General features: G+C 40.2%; 1 protein-coding gene across 7 annotated transcripts in view; it reads right to left on the reverse strand.

Annotated features, from left to right (window-relative positions):
- The window catches only part of lrba (LPS responsive beige-like anchor protein), a 213614-nt gene that overhangs the window by 159205 nt on the left and 34100 nt on the right, over positions 1–20309 (reverse strand). For all 7 annotated transcript variants that reach the window (XM_055056440.1, XM_055056443.1, XM_055056442.1 and 4 more), the window contains exons 20-26: positions 17381–17504; positions 16591–16783; positions 6582–7862; positions 6294–6487; positions 5126–5279; positions 3810–3990; positions 108–238 (exon numbers count right to left, since the gene is read on the reverse strand). In XM_055056440.1, the coding sequence (XP_054912415.1) occupies positions 108–238; positions 3810–3990; positions 5126–5279; positions 6294–6487; positions 6582–7862; positions 16591–16783; positions 17381–17504 (2258 nt within the window). The remainder of the gene's footprint in view (positions 1–107; positions 239–3809; positions 3991–5125; positions 5280–6293; positions 6488–6581; positions 7863–16590; positions 16784–17380; positions 17505–20309) is intronic.

Below are 20309 nucleotides of genomic sequence, written 5' to 3' on the forward strand. Positions count from 1 at the left end.
ACTGAGTAAAGTCAGTATCAGCAGAAACAAATATGGTGATCAGTGTCTTTCTCATCAACGACATCCTCTTGAACAAAGTAGAAAACAGATGGAGTGAGTTGACTTGCCTGAGCAGACGCAGACTTGGCCGTTCCCACTGCGGTGCTGGGCATGACAGTGTAGCTTCTGGTTGGACCTTCTGCTCCTTTAAACTGGGCTTGTTGGCACTCCAGACAGTTTCTCACAGCCATAGCACATACTGGGGTGAGAGAGGAGGACAGTGGGATGATTCATATTATATGTTATATCATGGATAAAATGACAGAAGACATGTAAAGTAGAGATGTGAATCTTTCAGTGTCTAGCGTTTCCATTCTCATTTTTAGGGTCCCGATTTGATTCAGGAACATTTTTCGATTTGCAAACCAATTTTTCTATTCAAACGGTCTGGAGACTGTTAAAATTATGTGACTGACGGGAGAAAAATACATGTGAACAAAAAGAACATCAATTTAAAACAATACTACAAGGTTCCATACTGACGCATTGCCAAAACTTTTTGATCCTAGTGATCCAAACTCTAAGACACCTATGCAAAATATCCAAAGAAACATCCACTTTTCTTTCCCCACTTATGAATAATCGTTTCATTAGTTTAGCAAAAGGACGATTCCTTCAGTCATTTTCCTGTCAGAGACGTGTCTAATTCACATTTGCTATGCTAGCTGTAGGCGCAAAGAAGCCTGATGAGTCTGACTGGCAGTGAACCAGAAAGACGAGCGTGGCAAATAAATGTTATTTTCACGTGTTTCGGAATCATGATTTAAAAACAAATTTGATTTTATGATTACAAATTTTCCACTCAGTCTCCCTTTTTATTTTTGCTTTTGTTTTTGTGCATCTTCTGCTGAGCTGTATACTGTATCACATCCCATCGATTTATATTGAAATATGAACAGCTTTGTGCATAACTTGATTATTTTTTGCTTAGCTGGCTGGACTTTCTCTCAAAAAAAATGCAGAAAAAATTATTCAAAACACAAAGGCTGAGTGGACACATAATGCAATGTGCACGATACTTGCAAATACGTTCAACTAAAAGGGATTTTTGAGGACTTTGAATCAATTCTGAACTCCCTGGTCTAGGAAATGTGATTCTCCATGGAATCTTCTTCTTTTTTCCACACCTCTAAAGTACAGTAAAGTGAAACCCTGTGGATGAGCGCTGCCATGGCTCAAAGGCAACATAGGAGACCTAGAGAGAGAGAGAGAGAGAGGAGCAGCTGAGAGAGACAAGAACAGGAGAAAAAGTGGGGCCACGACAAGGTCGGCGCTCCAGCCGACTCTGGCAGCTCCGCTCACTCTTCCCTGCTCCACCTCTCCTCCCAGGGTCACAGTGTGTGTGGTGGGGAGGAGTGAGGCGTGAAGGGGTGGGGGGGGGGCTCCTGAATCATATCCACTCCCATAACAAATGGCACCGCTGGCTGCAAGCGTGCTGAGTAGGCAGCAAGATGCATCCTTCAGCAGAGGAAGAAAAAAAAAAAAAAAAACTGGTTTCCCCGACAACTTCAGGTGGGTTCAGAAGTGACACGGTTAACGTTTTGTAATTTAATGTAGCGCTCCTCCCTGGAGCCCTCCACCCGCCGCACCCCCGCTGTGCTGCGCCTGACAGCTGACAAATGTTAACTCTGCAGCATTAAGATTACCAAGGAGGGAATTATTCCGGTTGGAAATGGGCTCGCTGTTTCCATTAGGACCACTCCTTCATACAACCATTTATAAAAGAGAGGCACAGGGAGGAAGGGATGGGCACGCCAAAATCTTGTTACAGTTTTCCAAAATCAGATTAGGTGCCAGAAACGGGGAGAGCATACCTCATCAAATATTCATTTCATAAAGGCGGCGCGCTGCGGCAGCAGTAGTGGCGATGTAATCCAAGAGAAAACATCTCTGCACTGCAAAAACACTCTGATCTCACACAGCAATTGTCTAGTTTCTAATTCACATTCGAAGTGAGACGAAACTAATTTAGAACATTTCAACAAGAAATAATATTAAAAAAATTTAGAGTAAATAATTTCTTACTAGATGAAACAGCACGTCTTCCATTGGCGGATTGTTAAAACTCAAACTGATGAAACTGACCTGCTTTAAATGAAGGTCTGCAAATGGAGCAAGTACTTTTTCTATTCATCTATTAAGAAATGATTGTCTTAAACAAGCTCCTATTTCTTGCTGGAAAGTTACTTGCGAGTTTTGTCTTATTTCAAGCTAAAAACCAGACCAAAATTACTTTGGTAAGATTTTGTGTTTTTGCAGTGTGAAATAAAAGAAGTCAGCATTTTGGTTCCTGATCCCTCCTCAACCTGGATATGATCGCTGACAACACTGGAGAGATTTTGTGGGTTTCTGGAAAATGGTTCTACTTTCCTGGTTGTTCTGAATTCTGAGTTTACCGGGTCAGAAGGTCGAGTAAAGCCCAGAACCTGCATGAAGCGGTGACTTCCGTAGCCTCCATCCAGTGACTGCTAGGTGAGGGTTTTAGGTTTTATATTCTTGTCAGAGGAAACCTTAATAGCCAGGAACAGAAGGCAAAAAAACATTGCTGGAGGCTGTGCAGCAGTGCAGCACAGCTCTGCACAGCCAAGGCCATTATGATGGCATCATGCTAGCAGCCGTTCTAAAGTGTTGCCATTCAGCAGGGTTATAATAACACGATAAGGCTAAGCAGGAGAGGAGAGGCTGAGAGCTGCTGAATTTAACAAACATGACCACAGAATGAACAAAGAGCTCCTGTTTCTACTGCAGGAGCTCTGCAGTAGAAACAGGAGCCAACTGCAGCAGCTTTAGTTCTAGATGGCTATATTTTCAATATTTACATTGGTGGATCATCAATAATTTGACCAATTCATCTCAAAACCTCAAAAAGGAATCCATTTATTGATAAGCTGCTCTGTGAGGCAGAAGCTTGAAAACTGCAGCTCTGAGGAGGAGCTTCATCTTCGAAGGCAGGGATAGTTTCACCCAGGCGTTTGGACCAGCTGAAATCCTTTAATCCATGGGAGATTAAAGGATTTCTCCAATGTACATAAAAACGTAAATGGAACGCTCTCGGTATGTTTTTGTGTTTTTGATGGGGGAAAGCTCTAAAAAGTTGATTTTACATAATAATGCTCCTTTAATATTCTCAAAAATCTGTGTTTTTCAAAGAAATAAAAACTCTTTGTCCCCTGCTTTTTTATTTAAGCCAATTTTATGAAATACTAGAAATACTGAAAAAATGCAAGTAAACAATTCAATTCCAAAATCTAACAAAAAAGATTTCATTTCATACAATGCAACAATAGAGAATTCCTTTGATGTATGCTTGATCATTTGTAGTAAAGGACGAATCTTCAGCAAAAAAAAAAAAATAGAAATACTTAAAAACTTAATGTCAATACAGTGTAAGGATGATCTGTTTAAATGTCTTTTTGAGAAACTGATAAATATTTGGATTGCAAAAAGGTGATTAATAGATTTTTGTCTACAGTATTTGAAGTGAGGTAAGTAGAACATACTTGAAGTTTCTCTTATTTCATCTTAAATGCAAAATGTATACATGTACGTTTGCACTGTTTGAGCTTAATTACTTCTTTCACTGTGATGTTCTTTCAGCAAATGGCCTTTTTTTTAGTCTGTAGGCTTCAGTTAATAATTAATTAACTACTGATGTAGTTCACAATTATTTCAATAATTGATTCACCGTGATTAATAGTTTCAACCCTGATTGTAATGTAACAGAATTGAGGTGGGAAAAACATTAAACAACAAGTGTTGGCGGTGTTTACCGAGGCGGAGGCACTGGCGCAGGATTCCCCCCGACGACATGTTCTTCTCCGCTTCGATCTCGGTGAAGTTCAGAGAACTGGCGAAGATGAGGACGTCCGCCAGGTTGATGAGGCGCTGGAGGAAGGTGATGGAGGCCTCCACCGGCAGACCCTGGGACGGCTCAATGTTCTCCAGCTCATGCTGGGGGGCCACGGAGGAACACAGCAACAGGAAAGAGGGCAGAAAAAAAGCAACAAAAGAAAAAAAAAATACAGGTTTTAATGATGTGTTAAAAATGCTAATGAAAAATAAAGAAATCAGCACAGACTTTTATCCATCTGCTAATAACGCACTGAAGACCTTATTGGTGCTCCTGTTAATAATGTCTATAAAGTCCCCGACTAAATAATCACTACAGAGACCTTGTGACCCCCTAGGTGGCGCCGTTGACTACAATTCACTACCAAGAAATCATGTCACACCAGCATTCTCAAACCACTTCCTGTCGTGGTCTTCTTCAGTGGTAACATCCAGTTGTTAATCACATGATTAGTGCAATTCCAAAAAAGTGTTTCCATTGCAGATTTGCAAAATAAACCAATTTGGATACAGCCACAAAAAAAAAAAGAAAAATCACCTGATTCTACCGCCAGGACTTTTCATTGAAAAATTGCAGTGTTTCCACTAAGTGAAGGTATTTTTGAAATGTCAAATTGCACAATTATCAGGTCAACAGAAAAGGAGCTACTGCTGATGTGTGTTTGAGGAGGAAGAGAAACTGATTAATAATTAAAGGTTTAGAGATACTGGTCAATTTTAAAGTGCAAAGTATACATTTAAAAATAACTGTTACATTTATTTGATATAAAATCAAAACTTAACTGACAATTTAATATCAGTTACATTTAATAATAAATCAATTAAAAGGGTTAATTACTACAAGGCTTCTCCTTATACCTGTTGTCTTTACTGTCGCTGAGCAGGGAGGTGGAGGTATTTGTTATCCAACCCTAGCTGCCAATTAAGCAAAGATCAGTGAGAGCACATTTAGTTTGAAATTCAGTTACTGGTCCCACACTGCTGCTAACTGGATTATACTGGGACTGAGCATCGGCCCATTCCTTAGCCAGGCTGGCCGGGTCACCATCCAAGAATCACATCAGAGCACTGAAGTCATCGGGGGTCAGCGCAGACTCAGCCAAGCTAACGACGTTAGCAGGCAGTCAACTGTAGTTTAATGTGATTGGAAAAGGTCAGCATGGATTGATCGGTTGTTGTGGGCAGAGCCGCGGGCCGGCAACGCGAACAAAGAGCGGAGAGAAAGGGAGCGACTCACGGAGGCAGATGTGGCGGCGGACAGCAGAGGCAGGATGCCTCCGCAGGCCATGATCAGGTTGTCCACCACCTGGGACACCAGGTGGATGCTGTTGTGGACGAACACGGCGTTCTCGCTGCTGTTCACAAAGTCCAGGACCGTTTTTGTGGAGTGACTTAGAGAAAGGACAAGAAAGTGTGACGACGTATTAGAGTCAGTGTAGACAGAAATGTTGAGAATAACATCAGAACTTTGTTTAAAAGAAAAACAAGAAAAGTAATTTGATTTATTTCTTCTTGCAACAGGCTTATATATCAAAGAAGATGTATAGCACAGACATGCATCGTACAGATACCATTCTACTTTCTAAACACAAAATATTTAGCAAGAAATGTTGGGATGCTGACATTGTTTGAAGAAAACACAATGAGGCCCAGGCTGGTTTGAGGTCCTGAGGTACATCAAAGATGGCAACCGTCTTCCATCACATCACTGCTGTGGTTTAAATTGTTTTAATGAGATCTCAGAGAGCAGAGCTGCTGCAGAGAACCAACTCGCCTCCAGAAGCACAAAGCTTTGGAGAGATTCTCTTACAGAAAAACAGCTGTGGTTCCCAAAGGAGAAACGCTCATCTTTTAGACTGTATAGTTCTTATCAAATGAAATCTAGAAACGAGCTTGTCTGCTGTGAAATGAACAGCCGAGAGGAGCAGACATCGGGTTTATGCAAAGGTTTCTCTTACTTTCTTCCTCACTTTGAAAATCTCTTTAAAAATCTAACAACTTTCCAAAGACTCTTCACTATGTTTCACTGAAACATAACTTAACCTAAGGAAGGCATTAAAATGACAAATGGTGAATATTTGATATGTCAGCAGATGCCTAAGACATTTAGATTATACCATCCATTTTAACAGTATTGGTTTATCTATAGTTACCATAAGATGGTGGTATGTCTGCTCCTCTTGAAACCATCTGATTAAAATCAAAAATAATTTAACTGAGGTGTTAGGAACTTGTAAATAATGATTCCAGGGTACAGTTGAAACAATTAGTCCAATTGGTCATTAATAATTGGTAATGTGTGTTGGACAGCTTCTCAAGAGGACTTGGTAAAACTTTATTCAGTGAATCAATATAATAGTAATGGCAACATGAGGAGAATGTGAGCCGGTACAAGGAGTCCTTACCTCCTCCACGCCTGAACGTCCGTCTCAATAGAGAAGAGTAGGTCGGTGAGGAGGCGCTGATGCATGTGGGACCAGCGGAACTCTGGGATACGGAACATGGTGGAGCGAGGAGCCAAGGTGCTGCCGTCTTCTGGCCGGCTTGGTGGACTTTCTGCTTCCCCTGCTGCACCTGTGGTTTGGCCTTGGCTTGATTCCTGTAGGGTTACATCAACCAGACAGAACTTTATCTGCCAAGCAGGATTCAAGAACATTGATTCTAATGTCCACAGTCAATGAAAAGATGCTTACTGTAATAGAGGTCTCTTTGAGTTCAAGTCTCTCCGTGTCCATGGCAACATTTGCCACATCCAGCCGGGCGATTTTGATCTCTTTGGTCTTTCTGGCAGGCTCTGGAGTCTTGCTGGTGCTGGAGCCTGGGGTGCTGGTGTCAGGGGCATCCGGAGGGGCATCCGGAGGGGTCTCCTCTGCGGCAGACATATTGGACTCTGAAGGCTGGCTTTGTGGGGTGCTCTCTGGAGCTGCTGCCGCCTGTTGGTCTGAAGCAGCTCCTTCTGACTTAGAGGAAGACACCGGGCCACTAACATTTTCTTTGGTGGGTTCCTTGACACTTTGGTCAGCTACTTCAGTTTCTGGAGCGGCACTTTCCAAGCAAGGCACCTGGTTTTCCACAGAGTCCTTCTCTTCTTCTTTTCTCACCGTCTCTGTTTCCTGTTTGCCTTCTTCCATCTTTGGCTCTTGTTCTCTGAGATCTTTTGTTTTGCTTCCATCCCCTTCACGCTCATCTTCCTCTTTTTTCACAGGCTCTCCTTCTTCTCCCGTGGCAGCTGAAGCATAAGACGACTCTTCTTGGCTATCGTCCACATCGCTCGGGCAGACCTGGTCACTAACGGACGACACATCCACCAAGTCTTCGTTGAAAATGGAAGCTCCGCCCAGCACACTGTTCTCCAAGGGAGCTGGAGGCTCGGCGGACATCTGCTTGCTTTCATCCCCTTTTTCAGAAGCTACACTTGACTCCTCGGTTGAAAGCTTGGATGAATCCCCTTGTTCAAGGTGGGCTACCTCTGTCTGCGCGTCATCCTTTGTTGGGGCAGCAGAATCTTCTCCCGTTGTTGGATCAGAAGCTTCACTCTGGGCATTCCCTGATGTTTCTGCATCATGGCTGCTTTTCTCAGATGCTGGCTCAGTCACTTCATCTTTGTGCAACGCAGTAGAAGTTTCTTTGTCAACGTTTGATTGATGATCAGAAGACAACTCCACTTTGTGCTCTTCCTCAGCTCCGGCCAGGATGTTGGACACAGTGACGGACGATTGGTTCCTGTCCTCTGCAGCCTCCACAGGAATAGAGGTGATGGTGGAACCGGATGCTGAGTGGAGAGATTTTTGGGACCCCTCATCTATTGAGGGCGCCTTCTCTTCAGGAGGCGACCCATTGACAGATTTGGTTTCTTCAGAGATTTGGCTCACTCCAGAGATGGTGCGAATGGTGCTGTGAGAACTGGTCGATCCCTGGTGCTGGTACTGATGGAACATGCGGGACAAACTTTCTTTGTGCTGCTCAAAGGTCACCTGTGAATGTACAGTTCATAACAATGTTATAAAGAGGGCTGGACAATAAATCAATACCAATATATACTGCGATAGACAAGATCATAATACTTGTGATAGAATGTTCAAAAATTTCACTGAATTCCAATTAAGAACCACACAGCATTCTGGGATATGTAGGCAGAGACTAGACTTTAGTCGCTCAACCTCTCGTATGCAGCTAAACAAAGTAGGAGGAGTCAACTAACTCACCCCCTGACTCTTTGGTTACCTAGCAACAATTTGCTGAGTAACATGCGCAGCAGCAGTTTGAGGGTTTGTCACTGTGCCTCAAAACTGTTTAAAAGTAAAAAAACAAAAGTGTGGAGGGTAAACTGTAGATAAAAAAGTAAAGGTCAAGTCTTCAGTTTTTCCTGACATGTGAAACAAAAAAACAATCAATAATCATCATTTACTGTTGTGAAATGCTGATATTGTGATTCCTTTTTCAGCCATATCATCCTGGTCTAGTTGGAAATTTAACTATTGTCAATGCTAACCATTTTGTGTGCAAGTTATACAGAGTAACAACATTAAAGACTTTTAAACTGTAGACATCTGGGTATGGGGCAATGCATTAAATATAAAGATTGCTTCCCTGCCTCAAATTTTTTAAAACAGTTTAAACACTTACTCCAAACCAACCCCTGCAATAGTGTAGGGGGGCGGCTTGGGAAGGAGTGTTTCTGTTTGGGCATTCAAACAACATACAAACCCACAGAACATCAATCTTACAACTCCAAAGACTTCAGACAGCTGAAGCTTTGAGTTTTTCTCCCCAGCTCCGCTTCTTCAGACCATAAGCTTGATTCATCGTTAGGGTCGTCTAAACTGGCTTGCCTACACAGATACCACAACTGTTCCTCAAGTTTACAGGGAATGGTCTGGAAATGAGGAAACATCAAGTTGTAAGGTATGACAATGACTTGTTGATGTCAGAACAACAGACTGCCTGAAGATGATGAAACGACAAGTTGCTTGAGTAATGAAAAATAATATCCCTGAATGCTCAACATGCCGATCCTTGAAGCAGCTACAGCAGCAAGAGACCACACCGGCTGATGGTTATTAGACAGCTGAAAACAGGAAACGGAGACTATAGTTTGGATCATAAAATCTGAACAAACACAGGTTGGAAAATGACTCCTGGTCTGTTGAGTCTCAATCAAATGTGACACTCCTGGTATATTGACAGTAACTAAACAGAAAACTGGGCAGAAACCCAGGCAGCTATTTTGGCTGCCGTCGTATATAGAGCTTCTGCTCTCCCACTTTACCAGGACCATTGAGTTTTTCTCCCCAGCTCCGCTTCTTCAGGCCATAAGCTTGATTCATTGTTAGGGTCGTCTAAACGGGCTTGCCTACACAAATACCACAACTGTTCAAAGGGATCATTAGCCAGATTATCTATTCATAAAAAGCTTGATATTTTTCTAAAACACTGCATTGGACACTGTCTTTACCATCTCAAATTCACGGGCTATCAAAATATAATTCAGGAGTAAGCCGGTCAAGCAATATGATAATCCATTAATCGCATAATAAATTAAAATCACTTCAATAATATTGTTCCGATTAATATTTTTTGATGGTCAATTTTGTAGTCAGAGACATAATAATCAATTTTATATTACAACTGGTTTCAGTTGCAAGTGGTATTTATTTCCTTTTTATTTATTGTTTATGTTTGATGTGTTTTAGTTTTTCTCTTCCGGTTCCATTGTTAAGTGAAGTGCTCTTTGTAAAATTAAAGTTTATTGGTCACTTGCATCATTATGCCATCATTATAAAAATGCTCTCAAAACAGTAAAGTTTATTGCAATAATTTCTGGGACAATTCATCGTTCACTAAAATTTGCTATTATGACAGGCCTATTTAGGTGGCCTTTTTTTTTTTTCTTTAAACAAAATGGATCCCAAAAAATGTTGAAGTTTTAATGGACTAGGATGACAGATAGAGGGTGCATCTATACCAAAATGCAACATGGAAATAGTCAGCAATAGGTCAACAATGACAAATATGTAAAATAAAGCCATATTTTAAAGCTTCTTTTTAGTCTATGTTGTCAAAAAACTAACTACTCAACTTATGACGGTGAACCCAATAGCAGCAGCAAAATAATCTCAAAATCTTTTAATCTCAGTACATCATCCCACCCTGGGACTGTTTGTGGATAACTGCGTCATATTTAAAACTTCTCTCTCGTAAGCATCTGGCCGAGGCCTATTAACCTCCATCAGTCTTCCTATCATCTGATACGGGCAGACCAGACTGCTAGTCTATACCGACAATGGTCTACAGTGGCATGTGAGGAAGAACCCGTCCATGTAAGCAGTCATAGATTAGCAGCAGATACTATTAGTTTCTGTCTTTTAGCAGTGCTGAGTGCGTGTCCGGCATTGGCAAATCCTCCCACGCCTAATTTAAGACCCTGCATTAATCACTTGGTTTGGAGCACAGAGTCGAAGATGGGGCTGTGTGTGTGTCAGTGTGTGTGCAGGGTTGGTGGGGGCACGGGGGGGTAGAAACTAAACCTACTTGGCTGATTTTTCACCTGAGGCTATTTGGACAGAAGAAGGGGAAGAAGAAAAAAAAGAGGAAACCGAGAAAAGAACAAACATGAGAACGCTGAAGATGAAAGAAGAAAAAAAGGAAAATAAAGAAAGTGAGTGATTGAGAGAGGAAGAAAGGAAAGAGGGAGAAAGAAGCTGATTATTTGTAATTAATTAGGCGTTATTGTTCTAAATTAGCCCTCTACATGGGCGCCCATTAATCTTCTGTAGTGGGAAGCAGTGACTGGTAATCTATAGCCGTTTTCTGAGTGCCCGGCCTGCTCTAAATGCACCAGTCTTTCCGTCTTTCCACCCCCCCAGCCCTGCCTCTTCATCCCACTCTCCCAGTGATCACACCAGACGACCTTCCAACCCATTAGTTTGAGCTTAATTTGGCATTCATCATTTTTAGCAATTAAAAGGCTGCATTAAGACTGCACTGCTGCAGACATTATGCAGGAAAGTGGCGAAGCACATAACATCATAGATTAAGGATGCCGTCTGTACATTAGGATGATGTATGTTGCTCTTAAACGGGCTCTGCAAAAGATCCAGTTACCACTAGACAGAGGTAATGTGTGTGTGTGTGTGTGTGTGTGTGTGTGTGTGTGTGTGTGTGTGTGTGTGTGTGTGTGTGTGTGTGTGTGTGTGTGTGTGTGTGTGTGTGTGTGTGTGTGTTCGCGTGCGTGTGCGTGTCTGTCTGTGGTTTCTGAAAGAGCATTTAGCTCTGCTCAAAAACACAGAAAGTGCCCTGGGTGGCTAAGGAATCAGTGCTGATCTAATCTAATTTTGGTCTCCTCAATGACTCGGCCGGTCTGGCCGTAGAGGGTTATGGAAAAATGTTAGGATAATGTAGAGGCTTTTCTAATTTGACAGCTAACATGGTATTAACTGGGTGCAACAAGCCCAATTCATCCACTCCCTTAGCATCTTATGCCAAGACACAGCACAAGGAGATTTTCCAACAAAGATTATATTTAATGACAATACATACACAGGAAAAATAGCGTCAGTTTTTCTGAGAATAGTAAATAGTTGACAACTCCACGTATCACAAAAAGACAAAGCATAAAACCACCAAGTTCCATTTTACTTTATAAAACTTTATAGAGTAATAAACACTAGGCCTGCCACAATAAACAATAAATCAATTTATTGCATAATAAATTTAAAAACTATAATTTTTATTTGCTTAATTTATCGTTCTCTTTTTTCTCTTCTTTTACCAAAACTGATTGATAAAAGTCGTCAATATGATCTTTTGGTCTCCATCACATTTTTTGAAAGATAATTTTGTTTACACAGACTTCATAATTTGTTCATATTTACTTCATATTTGTTGTTTCTGTTTTATTATTTTATTATTTATTTTTGGATACTTCAAATGTCTTCCAGTTCCAGTGTTTAAATCTTCATTAGACTTGAAAGTTTACTGACCTTTTAGAATGTGCATTATGGTATTATTGTTAAGTTAATAAAATGGTCTCAAAGCAACGATATTGTTCATCGAAATAAGTTCTGGGACAACTAATAACAGGTCTAATCCACAAAGCACAATGCAGGAGCTGACGCAAATGCATTTCCATTGAGCAAATTTATTCCCGAAAAAATTAAATTGAACAATTATATAGTCAATGGGAACGCAGCAAGTGGTAAGCAGTTTTGTATTTGTAACTTTTTTAACCAAGTATGTGTCATTGAGATTAAAAATACATTTTTCAAAAAAGACCTGGCCAAGAACGGCAGCACTCAGTGATCAAAGTTGATCAAAATTAGTCAACCATCTATCATTCTACTTTCATAATCAATCAGTTTTTCTGATCAACTTTGCACCAATTCAAAAGAACATTGAACATTAACCGGAGTTTTGGTAAAATAACATTGCAACATTTCATGTTATTCCATCGGAATGAGATCAGCCAATGGCTTAATACAAACAACTGTTCCTGCTTCTGCTCTCTCTCTTTGGAGTAGTGATGGGTCCGGCAACACCGATGTGTCGGTGCATGCGTCAAGCCCATAGACCAAACCCCGTGTCGGTGCACGTATTGCTTTCAGCAGGTCATGTGACCGATACAGAAACTGTTTTGAAATGGCACTGGTGCACTAAACTGTGTTTATAAGGAAGCGAATCTGTCAATGGGACAAAAGAATTCTTGATCTTTTACGGTACAGCGTCAACATGGAGCCTCAAGGCAAACGAAAAGATTTCGTCGTTTGGGACCGTTTTGATCTTACATCAGAAAATAAGGTGTTGGTTCTCACTTCGTTGTTTTATCCGGTTCTTTTCAGTTTCTACTTGATCTATCTGAATCCAAATTCAGCTGAAATTGACTCTTAGTTTACTTTCATATTATGTTCTCCAGATTAAGTGTTGCATATGTTTGACATAACTGTCTTATTTAAATAAATCCACCTCCTGGCCCTATGATGCTCAGGCATTATAGGGCCAGGCATCAGAATGAAGTCTCAGATACAATTAGGATAAACTCAGGTATACAGCCATTCTACAAATTACTCAGTTGCTTTTTATAAACCATGTCATATAAATGTATTGTTTACTTATTTTTTTCTATAGCAGGAGAAAAAAATAGTTGTGCCAAAAAAAGCATAGACTAAATTTCAAAATGTTGGAAAAACTTTTTGAATGAAAATTAGTGAGAAAAAAAAACAGTCCACAAGAATCCTCATTGATCACTTGGTACATGTTTACATAATTTTTTGACTGTATCTAAGAATATCAAATATATTTTGAATTTAACTGAAGTTGTGACATAATACAATATATAATCTAAAATAAAATACAATGGCTTAAATCTTATTGTATAGACAAGGTCATCAAATCAGTCTGTCAATGATGTTGCCTGTATGAATTTTTAATGCCCAGCAGGTGTCAGTATTCAGTGACACAGTATCGACACAGTATCAGTACAGATTTGCAATGGGTCGAGACGCTTCATGACGCCTCATTTACCAATCACTACTTTGGAGTCCGACATGTGGACTGAAGCCAGCTGACGGTAGGAGAGTGAAGGGCAGTGGGTCCTTCACACCTCAAAGCTCTCCCTTTTGGCGGGCTTCTTGTTTCCCAGACTGATTCTGATGCAGAGGGGCACCTTGAAGGGGATGCGTGAGCTGAGAGTGGGAGGAGTGTGGTGTCAGTGGGCCCACCTGCTGGAACATCTGTCTGTTCACACGACATGCATGCAGATGCACGACTTTGCAGATGACTGACAGAAGTATATGCATAAGTGCATTCTTACAAAAGTGATGTCAGGTTTAACGGCGTTTTAATCTGAATAGAATTGGAAATCGAACGAAAATGTACATGTGCCGCTTTAGCTTTTTTTAATTACGCAATTGTTTTTAACTATGAAATAAACTGCAATGTTTGATAAAGGCATTGCTGTTTTGATAATCTCATTTATTAGTTTAAAACAAAGCTGTGCAAAAACAACCAAGACTTGTGTCAAAACGTGATTAACCTCATGACGGCAAAATCTAGAAAAACTTGCATGTAATGAAGTAATGAATGCAATATAAAGAACTGACTAAACTCAGTTTGTCTGCATGGAGTAAGTGTTTAAGCTGTTTTAAAAAATTTGAGGCAGGTAAGCAGGTGTTCTGGACTGACTTTTCAGGTAGGTTAGAAGTTCTGTGTTATTAATAACTTTGTGCATAAGCAGTAGAGGTTAGTAGGCCAACCTCTAAAGCGCTTCACAACTGTTCCACGTGTGGATAATAAATCCCGATGTGGCTCACTGAATAGTATTCAGAAATGACCTTGTGTCAGGGACGATATGTTGCTTCTAGAGATAGTTTAGCCTACTTCCTGTTGTCAGAAAGGTGCTCTTTAGGCCATTTCTTAATTCCACATGGCTAACAACAGAAAAACTGAACCAAAAATCAATTTCCCAAATTCACAAATTAATAACAGGGTGGTTCATGTTTTTTCTGAATAAATTGAGTAATTTGAAAAGTGTATTTTGTATTTTCACTGGTTATATTTGAGTTTACAATGTGTCGATCTGAAATATGAAAGTGTGACAGGAAAGCAAAAACAGAAGAAAAAAAAAATCAGGAAGGCGATAAATATCTTTTAACTGACATCCTGCAAAATAAGCATATTTATTTGGAAATCCTTGTTTCTTCTAGTATAGACATTAAAATCTAAATCAATACTTGTTATAAATCCCTTTTTCAATAACTAACTATTGCTAAGTAATTCTATCACATTCAGGACCAATTGTTGAATTTCTACTTTACATAAAGCCAACTGCATCATTTTAAATGTTTAAGTTTTAAATTTCATTTTAAATACTGTGATGCTATGAAACTGTTTTTTTGAATTGTCTTCGGGTATCTGAAATAATAATTTGATGATCTGAAACCTAAAAGGAAAACAAAAATAGAAAATCTGTAAGGCGGTAAATACTTTTTCACAATAATATTCTGCACAATTTACATTTATTTGGGAAACAGTTTCCTTGGACCTTTGCTCAAAAATAGGTATTAAAATCTAAATCAATACTTGCCATAAATGACATTACTGTAAGTGTAATTGTTGCTGAATATTTTAGATGCAGAAACAATTGTTGCATTTCTCTTTTATTTAAAAGCAATTGGAACACTTTAAATGTTTAGGTCTTAAATAGAGTCATGCTATGAAATGGTATTTTCACACAAAGCAATGATAGTGAGTTTTTTGTTCTGGCCCAACTCAGTCTATATGTGTGTGTAAAGTGCCGATATGCATTTCTGCATGCATATCTGCACTTCAGCCGAGGCGGCTCCCAGAGGGACGCATGTATTTATGAGGCCTTGTTCCTCCGATTGTTCTTGCTTTGCAACCATGAATATTCAATGTGCTCAGAGAGAAGGGCTTGCTAGAAACCCAGGAGAGGAGGACAAAAAAAAAAAAAAAGAAAAAACTGTGGCTGGTAACTCACAATCACCCAAACACAGACACACTGATGCTATCACACACACAAGAACACACGCGGCCCTGTGGCGGTGGGAGGAGAGAGCAACAGTGACAAACAACTCTGGTGCTACAAAGGTGGCAGCAAATCTATCAAACGGGACAATAAAATTGCAATTGAGTTTCTTTAGGGGTTTTTTTTTTCATAGCGCATACGATAACGCACTACGGAGGTTCCTGGAAACTGCATGTGGGAAAACTCTCCTGGATATTCCTGAGCAGGAATCAGCTTTAAATCCCTAATTAAAAACACATTGAAAAGAAAAAAAACACACAAAAAAAACCCAGTAAAAACTGCAATTTTTTTTACCGATCTCAGAAATAACATCACACACTTCTTTCTTCATGATCTTTGTGTCTTTTTGTCACACCGAGACACACATCTTCCCTCACGCAGAGGAGTGTGTGTGCCCCCTGTCGGCCGGCAGCGCTCACTGCATGGCCCCACCCCCCCCGGGGGGTTACTGACGCCCCCTCATATCACGAGCACTTCTTTAACTCTACTCTCAATCTGCCAGCTTTAAAAGCCCCCCAGACCACAATCCGACACCGGCCTCAATTATTTCGCTGCCCTGGAACAGAGTTGTGTAACGTGATATCAACAAAGAATTTCTGAGGCACTGTTTTGAATACAACTTTTGGAAATAATAAGTGCCAGGAGTTTATTTTTTATCTGTTCAGCGTGAAAGAAAGAGACTCTCAACATAAATAAATTATTTTTAAGAAAAAGGGCCGGAGGTGGGGATCCATTCTGACCGGGTCGTGTTGTAACGAGGTTTTAAATGATAATCAGCGGAAAGCCTCGGTGGTTTGAATCTGATGGGCGAGGGGAGCGCGGCTTCGGTTCCAGTGGGAGTTACCCAGCCAGGCGACGGGGGATGATGTCTCTGTGATGAGCTGCATGTGGCACACAGGGACTGACTTATTGCTCTCATTTTCACTGGAGCCCAAGTGAGGATGAAGGTTACAGTTACGCTGATGTGATGACTGTTTAGGTTAACTATATTGCTGCAAGATGTGAGTGTGTGTGTCATGTGCAGTTGAGCTTATATGAAGAGACGCCATCCAAATAGGAAAAAGAAAAAAAATTAAATAAGGGGAGGTGGGGCGGGTGTTACTAGATACAGTCAACCTTTGTGTGTGTGCGTGTGTGCATGACATAATGAGCACTCTGACCTTGGAGTGGGTGATGGACAGGGTGTCCACCCAGACGCGCCAGCCGCCCCACTCGTACTTGATGGCGTGGTAGAGCAGGATGCGGAAGATGGCGTACACCATCTCGGTGATTTTCTGCTCCTCGTTGCTGCGCGGGCTGACGAAGCAGAGGGAGAGCATCCACTCCTGCCACACAGAGCACTGCAGCAGGCTCCTGGAACGACAGCGGGCCCCGGGCATGAGGGCCAGCCTCCGGTCGGGTGGGGGTGCCCCTCCACCCGAACGGAGGCTGGCTGGTTGTGATAGTTTTGGGGGGATTATTACAGTTTCGTGACTTTTCACTTGTCTAATTTAGTTTGTTTTAATTAGTTTTTATAGTGTTTTTTTCTTGTTTTTAATTATTATGGTTTTGTTTTTATTAGTAATATTAATAGTTTTAGTTTTTATATTTTGGTAAATTTTTAGGTGCATAATTCAAAAACCCAAATACTCAGCAGAACTTACTATTTTTCAACAAACTGACTCCAGTGTTTTATCCCGACTTTTGCTATTGCCATTTTGCAAACTATTTTATGATTCATGGAGTGAAGTAATTTGAAAACAGCAGATATAAATTGCTTGTGCAGGGAAAAAAAACAACTTCATATTATAGCTGTAATTTCAGTACGTTTTAGTTTTATAAACGCACAATATAGTTTCTGTTATCATCCCCCCCATTAATTCCAGTTTTTATTTACTTCTCTTAACGAAAGTGTTTTCTCAGTTTCAGTTTTCATTAGTTGTAGTTCACTATAATAACTTTGTGTCTTACCTGCGGTTCTCTCGGCTGTTATTGAACAGCTTGATCATGTCTGACAGGAAGACCCGGCGGACCTCCATGCTCTCAGGCGACTGGGGGCAGTTCTTCAGCAGAGCAGCGATTACCTTCAGGATCTCTGGGAGAGAAAAACAACCGTTTTAACAAGCTGGAGGGGGAAAAAAAAAATCCTTTTCTCTTTAATGCAGAAAATGTGAACCAACCATAAAAAGCAAGTGTTTCTCCTTTGTTAGCCATTTTGAAATAAAGAACACAAAGGCCTTCTCTACAGTGAATCAATACAAAAGTAGTCAGTCACGTTCCCGACTTGAAAGCATATTATTTTGAATTTATGTCAATGAAATGTGGCAAATAACTGAAGTGGAATTTAAAAAATGTAATTAAAGTGAAAATTGCCAGGGTGAATTTTTCAGACACTAACAAAATTGGTGTCAAGCGTTTTGCGCAGCACAAACAAAAACAGCTGCACAATTTCTGTTTGTGTCGATATCAACTCAAAGATATTAAGAAATGTTTCCAGAGGTCATCAAAGGTCAACCAACCACTGCACATGCAGAAATTTACACATAAGGTCACTCAACTGTGCTGTGTTCGTGCAACTAAAATTTTCATTTGTGCTTTTATAATTTTTAAGATTTAAATTAAGAAAAGTTTCCAGAGGTCGCCAGAGATAAACCTGTCCTACACAAATCTGCTTGATTTTGGAAACGTGGGAGTCGGCTGGTTGACCTTCGATGACCTCTGGAAACATTTAATATCTTTAAAATGACAGCAACACAAATATTGAGCTGCGCAATTATTTGTGCGCAGCAATTTTATTTGATTTGTCATTAAGGGTTGGTGTGTATGCATGTGTGTGTGTGTTTGGGGGGAGGGGGGTTCACTCAGGTATAAAAATCTGACTGTCTGCACCCTGCTTGAATCAAATCTAACAGCTTGGTTGAAGTTAGAACTTTCCAAATCCTAGCAATGCATCACTTCACAACATCTGCTCAGATCGGTTGCTTTATGGAGGCCTTGCTCTTACACACCGAGTATTTGCAACATGGACACATATCGGTCCGTGAAGAACTCGTCGGGCCGAACAAACAAAAACACCTTTGGTCTCGGCCTCCATAACAGACCGGAGGAAAACGAGAGGGTGGAGCTCTGAAACGGTTGCAGTGCTGCGTGAACAGCCGAGCCGGGCTGCACACACACACTCCAGAGAGGCTTTGGCTTGCGTTAAACTAAAGAGACTGACTGTTTAGATGAATTATCTAGACAGTGTCAGTGTGCATTTGCCCTCAGCAGAGAGATGCTGGGGCTTGGATTTCACTTGTCTCTTCAGACCTTGGTGCTAACCAAATCCCCCCACCCGGTCTGCTCCTTCCAGACTCTCGTGTTGTTTCTACGCCTTAGTCACTCAAATTATGAGTCGCTGAACCTTTACCGCCAGAAAATTACCCCAGCATGTATTTGGAATGAGGACAGAGTGGATGGCGTGAGTCCTCCTTTTTTCCCTCTCTTTTTTTGTTCCATTTGCTCTTGGTTCTCGCCCCCCCCAAAGTTAATTTGAGGGAAATGCTACTTCCTCGGTTTGTTTGATTGGCTCTGACGTTACTAAAGACTGCAATCAGGGGGCCATTTTGGGAGTTAGTCACAGATTAAATCAGGAGAATACAGAGCAAAGAAGAAACAGACCGGCGCTCTGTGCTCTGTAGCATGAGAGCGCATGTACAAAGGTTTCCATGATTTTAATATATATATATATATATGTATGTATATATTTCTATATATGGCCTGTCCAGCATGGCTGAGCAGGAGAGTTTTTAACACAATAAAGACCTGGAAGATAATCAGTGTGCGACTGCAGCACAGCCTGTCAGATTAAGGCTGGGTGGAAGTAAACCTCGGTTGTGATTACAGCGAACGCTTACATTTCAAACTGATTAAAGCCGTTTGGAGAGTGTGTGTATAAAATGCACATGTGGGTGCAGAAGGAACGGGATAAAAGAGAGCCGGACCGGTTTCCTTTCTACACTGGGGAATAAAAAAAAAAAAGAGAGAGAGAGCCAGATATTTTTCAACATGTAAAAAAAGTTGAAGCTGACTGCAAAGTGGACAAGTGAGAAATGAGATTAAAATGCAGATTTAGACTAAAAAATGTCAAATTTATCACAGATATCCAATAATCCATGCGTGTGCATCTATCAGTTAATAACTAATGTTTATGTTTATTTGGTTAAAGTTGTTGATGTCATTAATAAGCCCACTACAAGAGTAAATTTTGCTGGACAAGAAATTGTCCCAAAAGGTACAATAAATGCCAATATTTTTGTTTTGATACCATTTTCAATAATAATAATAATAATAATGGCATACTAATGCAAATTTGCTGTCTCAAAATTCAGTTTTGCAAACAACACTTAACACTGCAACTGGAAGGTATTCAACATATCCAAAATAAAATATGAAAAACAAAAACAATAACTAAATCAAGAATAAAGGCCTAAAGTCTGGTTTTATTATCTCCAACATTTTTTGTATCTATTTGCAAAAATAAAAATAATTAATTATATTAAAATAAATAAATCACAATACATTTTGCTGGAGTATAAATGTTCCCAGTAATTGTGATTACCGGTACTGTTTTAAGACTATTTTCAAATAATATGTTGACAAAGTTTGCCTTACGAACTTTAATTTTGTAACTGGAACTGGACGATATATGAAATATCCAAAACAAAACAAGAACGGAAATAAAAACTAAAAGCACCTGAAACCATAAATAAATCTCACTAAACAATTTCTGCTTAAAAAAAAAAGTAAATCATCAGAATGGAAAATTTTGAGGTCACGTTAATTTATCATGTGATTAATTGATTAATTGCTTATTCTGACAGGCTTCGTCTTTATGTTGGGAAAATGAAATCCTGTGGTT

This window comes from Poeciliopsis prolifica, unplaced genomic scaffold (genome assembly GCF_027474105.1).
Source record: "Poeciliopsis prolifica strain line A6 unplaced genomic scaffold, Auburn_PproV2 SCAFFOLD045, whole genome shotgun sequence".
NCBI lineage: Eukaryota > Metazoa > Chordata > Actinopteri > Cyprinodontiformes > Poeciliidae > Poeciliopsis > Poeciliopsis prolifica.